At 43.2% G+C, this 11,161-nt stretch overlaps 1 protein-coding gene across 1 annotated transcript; it reads left to right on the top strand.

Annotated features, from left to right (window-relative positions):
- The first annotated feature begins 201 nt into the window (after positions 1-201).
- On the top strand, positions 202-7,957 carry cchcr1 (coiled-coil alpha-helical rod protein 1). Its single transcript, XM_079172325.1, has 19 exons — positions 202-461; positions 1,155-1,449; positions 1,554-1,715; positions 1,839-1,956; positions 2,178-2,348; positions 2,494-2,657; positions 2,757-2,871; positions 3,052-3,162; positions 3,414-3,557; positions 3,658-3,768; positions 3,995-4,101; positions 4,250-4,362; positions 4,450-4,522; positions 5,183-5,301; positions 5,415-5,594; positions 6,547-6,648; positions 6,813-6,946; positions 7,025-7,139; positions 7,235-7,957. Exons 1-19 carry the CDS (start codon positions 392-394, stop codon positions 7,366-7,368), a joined length of 2,538 nt encoding a protein of 845 aa, XP_079028451.1. The 5' UTR covers positions 202-391; the 3' UTR covers positions 7,369-7,957.
- The last annotated feature ends 3,204 nt before the right edge of the window (positions 7,958-11,161 follow it).

The raw sequence follows: 11,161 nt of genomic DNA, 5'->3' as shown, positions 1-11,161 counted from the left end.
TGTGACGGGTGAGAGACACCAGAAGCCTGAGGGAAATAACATCCTGCAAGACAATACTCAGGGCGCCAATTACAAACGGTTCATCTTTCCCAAGATGCACTGCGCGTTTGTAATGTTTGGCAGTTTTGCTCGATAAATCATTTCATTGGCATTAAGTTCATAGACATAAACATGGTATTTGCAGTTTAACCGACGTGTAAATTGAGCATCACAAGTTTGCCTCCTGAAATAGCCTAAAGCAGAGAGTTCCCGTTGTAACCTGTGGTTGTAACCTGTAACTAAGGCAACTACCATCAACTTGTTTAGCGGGAGAATAAACGTAAAGCAGCACTTAAGAGCACCTTGTCTTATTTACAAGTTTTGTCTTCCAGTGACAGCTTCTCTTTTGAACATGGAGAGACATGACGTCGGAAAAGAAAGGCTTATAGTTCCCACTGATTTTACGTCGTCCGCGGTTTCAAGTAAGTTTCTTCTTCTCACTGCAGTTTTGGTTCAACGTTACATTTGCTGCTAACCTGAAGTCAAATGTTGAGTTCAAGATAACGCTAGCTAACGTTAGCCTACAATGTAACGCTAACCTAGCTAACTTCATACTAACTAACGCTAAGTTAGTCTGCACTTGACAGCTCTCCAACCAACGTTGATTATCAACAAGGATACTGTATGTTGCATTTAACGCCAGGAGAGGGAAGTTGTCATGTTTTTTGGTAACTTTCTCTAAAGTCCAGTCTGGAGTAAACATAACTATTGCATTGGTATATAGCCGAATTGTGTCCTGGTTCGGACAGTTGTTTTTGCTAACATTTCAATAAAATTGCACTTAAATTACTGATTTAAAAATGATCGTGTAAGTTCATGTTTTCAGTTAAGTTAACGCTAATGGTGGTAAACATAAGTTTAACTTCTTACATTTCGAACTAAATATCGTTTTAAATATTAAAGTTATACACTTTTATCTGTTTAAAATAATATTACTTACGCTTTAATGGAGAAAATGACTGCGAAAAGACCGGAAAGTGCGTCACGCCGTAAAACACCGAACCAGTCCAATAGTGGCTTGTACTCTCCGAACCAGGACATAGAGATGCTAGTACTACACATATTTAGCTCAGGTGAGGCATGCACACACACTTAAACATATCATGCTTTTATAGGGAATCTCCAGGAGGACCTGGTACCACCATCGCATTTCGCATCCAGTGTGCAGTCTGCTGGAGCACACAGAGGCGTTCAAATCGCAGGGACACTGCCACCCAACTCCTGGATAAACCCAGGCCTAACGTCATCACAACCAGGGGATCCCAGTCCCACCAATCCATGGCTCGCCATCACACAGGCCCAACAGGAAATCTTGGAACTGAGGAGGGAAAATCATAGGATCACGATGTTACAAGGAGATGGCATAAGAGGAAGGAACCCTGCGGATCACGAGTCAGACCTTAGGGACAGGTATCCCACACTATATTTGATATACTCAGAAATACCATTATTGTCCAACAGTTAAGTGGCGTGTTGGGTAACTTGCCTAAATAGCTCCATTCCCTCAAACACAGATGTGCAGAGAGAAGAGAGCAGTGGTCCAGATGGGAGTCTGAGTGGCGTCTGGAGGCAGAGAAGCACAAGGCCGAGGCTGAGAGGTTAAAGGGCCAGGTGGAGGCGCTGAAGGAGACTGCAGGGAGACACAGGCAAGAGATGAGAGACAGCTCCTTGAACAGGTAGAAGATGCCTTATGTTATACAATCGAGTCATTTTTACATTTCGTAACTAATCATTTCGGAGATTAACGATGAGTCATTTATTTTGAACAAATTTAACGTGGCATCATCTTCGTACGACAGACCGAGCCACGAATTGGAAGCAATGCGGGAAGAGCTATGTCGGGCTAAGACTGAACTCAGCCAAATCAGGAGGGAGCTCACTCACAGCACTGCACAGAAGGAGAAAATAAGCTCACAGGTAATTCTATTTACAAACATTTCATTTTCAACACGGATGTTGACAGAGATCATCTGAGGATTACTGGCATCGTGTAACTTGTTTTTGCAGGCTGTAGTCTGATGTTTTTTAGTACCGTCTGGTAGTCTTAATAATAGCTTACAGTCACCTGGCACTTTTCATTGTGCACGTTTAAGATGTGATTAGTTTAATATATTCTAAACATGTTTTGTGTCTTGCAGCTTGAAAGACTAAAGAAAGAGTCTGGTGAAGAAATTACCGAGCTGAGGAGAGATGTAATGAGGAGCAAAGAGGAAGCCCAGGAGTTCACCCTAAAGGCTCAAACGGGCAGGTCGCAGATTCTTACGCTGTCTGTACAATTGGAGGAAATGCAGAAGAAGCACGAGGTGCAGGTCTGTGGCAAATTCATAAACTTTCTACATACTGATTTAAGTGATGTCGGCTCAAGGCCCTGCATCCAAGAATCCATGTCAATGAGATAATGTATCATTATTTGTGTCTTTAAAATGTCCGTTCTTTGGCCTTCCTCACCTTCAGCTGCTACAGTTGAATGCTTCCCATTGTGCAGAGGTGGGTGCAGCGAGAAACACAAACGGTGAGCTACAGGACAGACTTCAATCGATGACCACAGAAGTGCTGCAGCTGAAAAGCACGTTGGTGGAGGTTTCTGCTGAGAGAGATGGGCTGAAAGAACATTTAAGGTGCCACATTCGATCTGAAACTGAGGAGCGCTACACATGCATTGCACTCTGATGTCAAATTCACTGTGTTTATTTTTGGTGGGGGTGTTTATTTTTCAGCCAAATGGGACAAGCTTTTGAGACACAATCGGCTACGCTGCACAGCCTCAGAAATTACATCGGCCAGCTTGCCCCGGAGAAAGGAGAGAAGGAACAATTAAATGAGGCTGTTCAGGTGAATACCGTCCAAACCCTATTGATTGCAATCAGCCTACTGTGAAGTAATGGCACTGGAAAGAAAAATGGAATATTGTGTTCTTTACAGCAGGTTAAAGGAATAATCAATTGAGTGAATATGCCCAGTATAGCAATTCATCCCATTTATGTTTGTTAAATAACATTATCCCTTTTGTAGAGGCTGACCAGAGAGAAAGCCGCTCTTCAGACGACCGCAGAGCTTTTGACTGTCAGGTTTAACTCTGTGAGTGAGATACTCGCCCTCCAAGAAGAGAAAATAGTGAAGAAGGTGAGTGTCACTTAATACATCGTACATGCATACGCTGATAACGCATGGTGAGCAGTAGCACTGCTGCTTGCAGGCTTCCTACGCAGACTAAGCAGCTACCGATCATATAATTCAGGTGGCTGAACACACCCATCGCTCTTAAAAAAAGAGTTAGAAAACCAGACTAATTAGCATGCAAAATTCCCCATGCTCCTATGACGCATTTGCTGAAGGTGTGTGTGCATTTACCGTACATGTGTGTGTTTCTGAAGGCCTCCACTGACCCGCTTGTGAAGACTGAATCTGAAGGCCTTCAAGTGCTTCGGCTCTGGAGAGACAAAGTGTTTAAGTTGTGCGTCCAGCTTCGCTCAAAGGACATTGAACTCAGAGGAGAAAAGGATAAAGTTCTTTCAAAAGTATGGAAATCGTCATCTCTTAATATGCCACAGTAAAAGAAGTATGTCCACTGTGTTTAAAAAGTGTGGTACTGTTTTGCTGCGGTTTTTTTTTTTTTAGGTCAAACTCCTTGAGCAGCAGCTCCAGCAGGAGCAGCACCGCACTAGTGTGCTCCAACACGGTCTAGATGACAGGATAGCTGAGCTGGACCTGGAGAGAGTAGGAAAGGAGGTTAGTACCAGAGCAAGTGATGTGATTTACGCGGCTGTCCGAAATTTCGATGATGCACAATAAATTTGGTGCTGCTTAGGGTTTGGATAAAACCCTGATGCATTTTTACCACAGCGCACAGGGTGCTGACTATATGTAAACTATGCTGGGTTCCAAGGCCGGTGAAGGTTTTTAAGAACAGCAGCTGGTCACGATGTGCTTTTATTACGTGTGATTTCCTTCCCAGACATTGAAACAGGACTTGGCCCAGACGCAACGAGAAAAGTCACAGCTAAAGGCCCGCAGCGAGAGAGAAGAGGCTGAACTAAAAGCCCTGACGGAGGCAGTTCGTAGGTAAACGCATTTATCTGAATTCAAAAGTGACAGGATTAGGTGGTAAATTAGACGAACAAAAGGGGAAAACAGCAGTTGTTCTTGTCAATGTTGAAAGTGTAATTGCAGTCGATGCTTCACTTTCACACATTTCTTCTGTGCTTCACAGGTTTAGTTTGGCATTTGAAAGCAAGGTGGCAGAAATGGACGCAGCTCAAGCGAGACTCAACACCTTCACCCAGAGGCTAACGTTTGCTAAAAGACGAGTGGAGACGATACAAGGTGCAGTCATACGGGGGGGATCACAGTGCTTCAGTTTGAATTGCACATTTCCCGTAAATAAAGTCACAATGGGTTTTGTTTTTTCAGGCTTGACCATGAGGAGGGTGGCCCTGCAGAAAGCTCAGCAGGCCAGTAAACAGACGGAGGAAACTGCTGACAGGTACGAGGTTTCACATAAACCCTCTTTACCCAATGAGAGAAAGCCTTTCTTTTTATGCCTACAAATGCATATGTCAAACATTACGTTAGAGAAATAGCTTTTTAATCAAAGCACTCGCATGAGGCTGCATACAAAGCATTTCTAAATGGCTGCGGCAGTATTTGTCACTATGTGCTTTAAAAGAGGTTTTGTAATGAGGTGTTTCATTATTCTGTAACTAACTGTGAATCATTTAGTCAGATTTGGAGAGCATTTATTATTATTATTATTATTATTATTATTATTATTATTATTATTATAATTATTATTATATTCATTGCATCCAAGAACCCTTTCAGCACTAATTCAGAGAATTAGTAAGACTTGTTGTTATAAGCTTAATGTTTACACTGTCCAAATAAAGGCTCATTGCTTTACAAAACAGACATGCAACCAGGAAACCTCAGTTTCAGCTTCATTAGTTTGGATAAAGAGGAGGTTAATGTGGTTGGAGTCAATATTGCGTTATGAATAAGAATCAGTTTCTGACATACTGCATCAATATATCACAATTTGTATGCAAAGTCATTCGTATTAGGGCTTCCGTTTTTATACACTATGCAGTTGCTTGACTCTCTGCTCCGTTATTTGCTCTGCTATCTTGTCTTTGTTGCCCTGCAGCATCACAAACCTTCAGACAGAGCTCAGCGCGGTGTGCGACGAGAGAGACGAGCTCACACAGGAGCTCAAAAGAACCCCGGAGCTCATCGAGAAAGCTCTGGCTGATCTGAAAGAACAGTGTGAGCAGCACCCTTACAAGTCACAACACCTTATTATACCACATTATCTGTTGGCTATAGCTGTGTCCTGGCAGTGAATGTGTCTCAGTTCACCTTTTGTACACCCTCCTCAGATGAAGGCAAACTCCGGCGGCAGCAGGAGCAGAGCCGGGTGGAGGTGCGGCAGGCTTTGGCTGGCAGAGAGGAGGCAGAGCGGAGCCTGCAGCAGATCCAGGCCCAGCTGGAGGAGAGCAAGGTCAACCTGGAGAAACTCCGCTCTGAGCTGCTCAGCCAGCAAGAGCACAGCGAACGCGGTGAGGCGTCGGCTGCCGTAAGACGCATGAGTGTTTTTCAGCTACGACTTATCCACGGGAAGCAGACTAAGCACTCCCGATTTATTTCAGAAATGCCCTTCGTCGCCGTCTCCATATAGCCACACCTGGCCGCTCCGGTCTCCTCGGTAGCTTCACCGGAGCAGTTAGGGATTAAGTGACATTTTCAAGAGCACCTTGACTGTAGTTGATCAGGGCAGTGTTACTGAGTTTTCCTATTACTGTTTTTCCAGGGGCCACTTGGCAGCTTCTTAGCTATAAACCTGCATTAAAGGACAAGTCTGTCTTATCCACTTGATTTCTCTTTAGCTGCTAAATGCTCCACTATTTCCACTAGCAAGCCGCTAACTGTGTCCGTCTGCCGTTTGGTGCTAGACTGATGAATTTGGTGAACAGTAAAGTTGTGGGCCAAAAAAAACAAACAATGACCTGAAAGTAGAAGGGAACTGTAGAGTCGGGTGATTATTTTCTCTGTGGGTTCTCTGACATGTATATGAAAGGATTTACTCCTTTCATATACATGTCGTCGTGGGATCCGTTGGTAATATAGAAGTATTGATTATAGCAGCTTTAACGAGGCAGGCATCCAATCCGCACTATTAGATTTTATCTCCTCTTAATTTCAGGTTTGAAATTGCGGGAACTTTATCGAACGACGATATGAACAAATGTTTCCCTCGAGCTTTTTCTGACCTTTTTAGGCTACTGCCACCTTGGTGCGCTGCGGCCCTTGATGTGGTTGCATCGCAATAATCGAGAAATCTGGAATTCAATCAATCACCTTGGATTTGTGGAGGTCTTGCTTGTCAATGAAGATGTGCAAATCAATCCAGTTTATACCCTGTGGTGCATATAAACACAGCATCTTATTCTGTTCCTCAGTGTGAGAGAGAGACTGTATTGAGGAATGGTGCTTTTGTTGTCTCCCCTTCAGCCCTGCAGGAGAGAGTGTCTGAGATGAAGGACTGCTGTGCTGAGAAGCTGAGAGAGATGGAGGTTCAAGTCAATACTGCCAAGAGAGAGCACACCAAAGCAGGTAGAAGGATTAGCGCCATGCTACCTCAGCCTGCAGCAGCTTAACATAAGGGGGTGAAGTCATATCTGTAATGCAGACTGTGATCTGATATGATGGCAATTGTTGACACAGTACAGAGCAGCATTTCCTCGCGGCTTTCAATCTGTCTGTGTTGTCTCTTGCAGTTATGACTTTGCGGCAGTTTGAGAGAGAAGCGGCACGGAAACGGGACAGAATGACAGAAACCCAACAACACACAAAGAGGGAAGTCCAGAATACACAACTGAAGGAGATGGCGAAAGACACACAACCGCTGCTGGTAAGACTTCTTTTAAGCCGTGAAGACAGTTGAGAAAAATGTCTGCTGACGACCTCTTATGACCCGAATCTGTTGCAGGCCACTGTCACTGCTGGGAGAGGGTTGACCAGTGAGTATACAAGAGCTCACGCAGCAGCCAGAGAACATCGAAAAAGACCCTCAGAGAGGAGTCACTCCGGGGTACCTGCAGACGGTAAGCAGTGTCCTAACTCCTCGTGCGTCAGTGCACATCCTCACATTCACACAGACGTGACTAATGTGAACACTGGCCCGTCTGCATCCTGTCAGGGAGGCTCCTGTCTGTTTTGGAGGAGCTCCATTCTCTTAGTGCTGCTGTGGTAAACAGCTCTGAGGGCTCTGCGGAGGAGGAGGAGGGACAGAATGACAGCGTGGGACCATCAACCGGCAGACCGCACAGCTGATACCCGGTGATGATGATGAATCACTGGAGCCAGTGAACGCACCTTACATTTGTACGGAAGGTGGGCAGCGTTAAAAAAAAAACAGTCGGTGGAAACAATTTGTTTGAGCCAAACATCAGAAAACCACGCATGTGACATTGCTGCTGGGTGTACAAGAGGAGTGATGGCTGTCGAGTGTAGACGCAGTATGCTTGAATTTAACAGGGATATAAATTCAAAGTATATCTCCAGGATGACTTTTAGTTAAAGAGAATACTGGAAATACATTGAGGGACAGATCATTTAAGTCAAAAACTGGTGGAATGAAAGGTTTAGATATTTATGAGAATATCTAGTGTTTCAGACGTAATCGGGTTTTCTCTCTCTCTCTCGCTCCGACTAAATCTCACCAGTAAAAAAAATAGCTGATAATAAAAAAAGAAGAATATACAATAATAATTTATAAAAATACAAAATAAATTATGAACAAGACGAGATAGAAAATGGAAAGTAAGACCTAGTAGGCTGTCTGAAATACATTTTTAAAAAAAATAAAAAACGCATACAGGGCAGAGAGACCTGTATTGAGCAAACATGGCTAATTCTGACTTTGTCCTTTTTTTTAAAGTCTATCTGAAGTATTTCTTTGTTATGCAGAGACTTGTATTTTACTTTTCGGTGCAACTTAATAAAGTATTTTATACTCTAATTGTTGGGTATTGATGAAGCAATGCTAATTTTCAGTAGCAAGGTCCCTTTGTTATGGCGAATAGTGTTTAATGCAATCGGTGCATCTGCCCTCTTTATGTAACATACAGAAGATTTGGAAGACTAAGATTTCCTGCTGAAGAAATCAACATGTTCTATCCTTTTAGAGTGGTCAATTCTAGACTGATGCTGAAATTGTAGGATGGATGATGGTAAACATTATGATGAACCAGATAATTGTGCCATTTGTCATGTTGTCACGAGTGCTAATAAATTCTGCAATAGTTCAAGGTTTCAAGCCGCCAGGTAAAAACAGCCCTCGGAGAACCGAGGGAGAGCAGAGGGAAAAAAAATGGAGTAGGAACGTCTGGACTTTATTAGTATTTTCCAAGAGCATCAAAAAATAATTTGCGGGGACACTCTCATTGCTGGAGAGGTGATTCATCATGGCAAGCAGAGGATGAATGCATCAAATTGGATTATTGGATTTCAGCAGTGCACTATTGCTTATATCTGCTGCTTAAGAGTTTGCAGTACAGCACAATCTGTATTGTATATTAAGCCTCTGATACAATCAATGATGTTCATTGATGACACACTGAAGGAATTATGTACGGTCTAAACCTAAATGCGTCATGATGGATCATTGTAAAGGAATGTGCCATCAAATGTCGTGTTCCATCTTTGACCATTGGTGTTTTTGTGTTCTTTAGATCGTATCATGCATCAATATCATACATTCAAATCAGAAGTCATGTCAATACATTAACAATTGTTAATCATGATAGCAAATCTTCAATGCGGCCTCCTGCTGAAAGAAAAATAATTATTTTAAGCAAATCATGTGTCCTCGTGTGCAGTTCATAACCAGCAGAGGGCGATGTTGTCAAAGGTGAGAGCAGAGCACAGCAGTGATTTCCAGCATTGTTTTATAAAGTGCAGTTTATTTATTGGAATATAATTGAAGAGGGCAAAGAACAATCTGATTCCTATTGGTTATACAGGAGATTCTTACCGGCAGCTATAGGGCGGTAAGCGTGGCCGGCTACGCACACGTGTAGTGAAAATGAATCTACTAACCATAATATCTGTACTTAACTTAATTATTAAATCAATCTGAACAGTAAACCAAATAAATGGCGAAACAAACACGAGGACAGGATTCTGGTGTAAAACTTTCAGGACGACTCAACATTTTCTGCTCCGTCCCAGTCATGTTGCAAAAGTGAATGTCACGATGTATACAGCCTGAATAAATGCCTTTATACGTCTTCACTGCCTCAGCAGTGTGGAGAGAGAGCAAATGAACACCGTGGTTAACCTCATAAATAATTTAGTAGCGCATTGCAATCCAGACAAGACATGAAATAAATGAGGTAATAAAAACCAATCAATAAACTCCAGACGGATTTTTATTAACAATTCAGATCTAATGGCATGTAAAATGAGTGGTTCAAACAAACAAGTGAGTGCCAACCAACTGTGTTTATACATATCTGACTCCAAGCAGCACTAACATGGGATGGGGGGGAGGGCGGGGTGCGGGGTTGTCTTTTTATCGATAGATCGCAAAGTATTGATGTGTGCTTGTGTATGAACCCTCGTCTCCCCGGGTTCTGAGGCTGACGCTGTGCTGTCGGAGTGCAGCGTGTCACATCCGAACATCTGCCGTCATCGGTCCTGCCTGTCATCAAGTGTCTGCTCCACAGCCTGATTCCATGATTCTTCTTCTGGTGTAAACAAAACGCCCACACCTGCAGGTTCTTTCCACCGTATGGATGCCGTGGGAAAGGATTTTGCCCTTTCACTTCATGTTGGTTTACTTTCAAGACGTTATTAATGGCCTTATTATTGATAAACCTTATATTGTGTTGAATATTGATGAGACAATAGAATCCAAATGATTACAAATGCGATCGTAACGAGAGAAACGTCTGCCAGAGGTCAGGCGCTCTTTGCGAAACGTCTCCATGGTCCAGATGACCAGCTTCCTATATTGCTAGATTATGTTGATGCTATTGTTGCTTCAGGTTTTCTATCTGTGCTGCTCACGTGGCAAACATCTGCATTGCTATCTGGCCAAAGCCAAAGTCAAACTTCACACCACGTCTGAAGCGTTGTGGAAACTTAATCCTCCTCCTAAGAAGAAAAAACGCTCTGTCACACTTTGCCAAATGTCCCCAAAGTCGAGTCCTCTCGGGGCCAGTCCTCATTCAAGTGTGCTACAGCCAGTGACTGGAATATGTGACAAAAATCCCCCAAAACTGGTCAATTTTTACCACACATTCTCTCAAGGACATATTTAAAGCTGTTCCTCAAATATGCTGTTTAGAACATCACCAGCACTCTGGAACGCTAACTCCTGTGTGCAGTGTGCTTTCAGTGCAGATTAGAGGATTACAAGCTACAGAGAACATCGCATCCTCAGTCAGCAAAGTTCTTGCAGGCCGGAGGTCAGAGCACGACTTGGAGCAGTGCGTGAAGTTGATGTGATCCATTAAGTCAGGGGTGTCGACCACCAGCGCTGCATGCTGCATCAGAGCCTGGTGCTGTGGCAGGCGATGCTACGGGGTAGGAGCCACGGAGGAGCTTTGTGAGGACGGGCAGCCAAGTAACCCTATTTATAGTTGCAGGCAATGTGGGGCATTGTATGGAGGGTTGCAGTGGGCTAAAGTGTCCAATCTTCAAACGACAGCAACAGTATTTACACTGTTTTCCTCTTAGTAGAGAATTGTACCATTGTTTTTCTTGTTGTGATACAAGTGTATATAATATAATGTGATTGAAGTGAATCATTTATAGATTTTTCATAGAAGAAAACCCATTACCATTTTACTGCACTGCATATGAGTACAGTGAACATTTCTAAATGTGCAGATAAATAAAAAGATTAGCCGGAAGCCAGGCCTCTTCTATGGAAAAAGGTCAAAAGCAAGATTCCGCACATGGTTTCTTTTCTTCAAAAAAAAAGAAGAAAAAGCGACGGTAAACATGGTGTCATCCATGCATGATGAGGTCTCCACCTGTGCCAATCAGCCATCTTGTTTGCGGCTGTAATTGCAGTTTCCCTTTGGGATGATCAGTGTAATTTGGAACGCAGCGGTGA

This window comes from Pholis gunnellus (assembly GCF_910591455.1).
Source record: "Pholis gunnellus genome assembly, chromosome: 13".
Lineage (NCBI taxonomy): Eukaryota > Metazoa > Chordata > Actinopteri > Perciformes > Pholidae > Pholis > Pholis gunnellus.
The sequence above is the reverse complement of the archived record's forward strand: the minus strand, read 5'-3'. Positions and strand labels throughout refer to the sequence as shown.

Excerpts from the sequence above, each read along its gene's own strand:
- cchcr1 (XM_079172325.1), top strand. The coding sequence starts at position 392 with ATGGAGAGACATGACGTCGGAAAAGAAAGGCTTATAGTTCCCACTGAT. Across the intron at positions 2,872-3,051 it reads AATTAAATGAGGCTGTTCAG|AGGCTGACCAGAGAGAAAGC; the intron begins GTGAATACCGTC and ends TCCCTTTTGTAG. Across the intron at positions 3,163-3,413 it reads AAGAGAAAATAGTGAAGAAG|GCCTCCACTGACCCGCTTGT; the intron begins GTGAGTGTCACT and ends GTGTTTCTGAAG.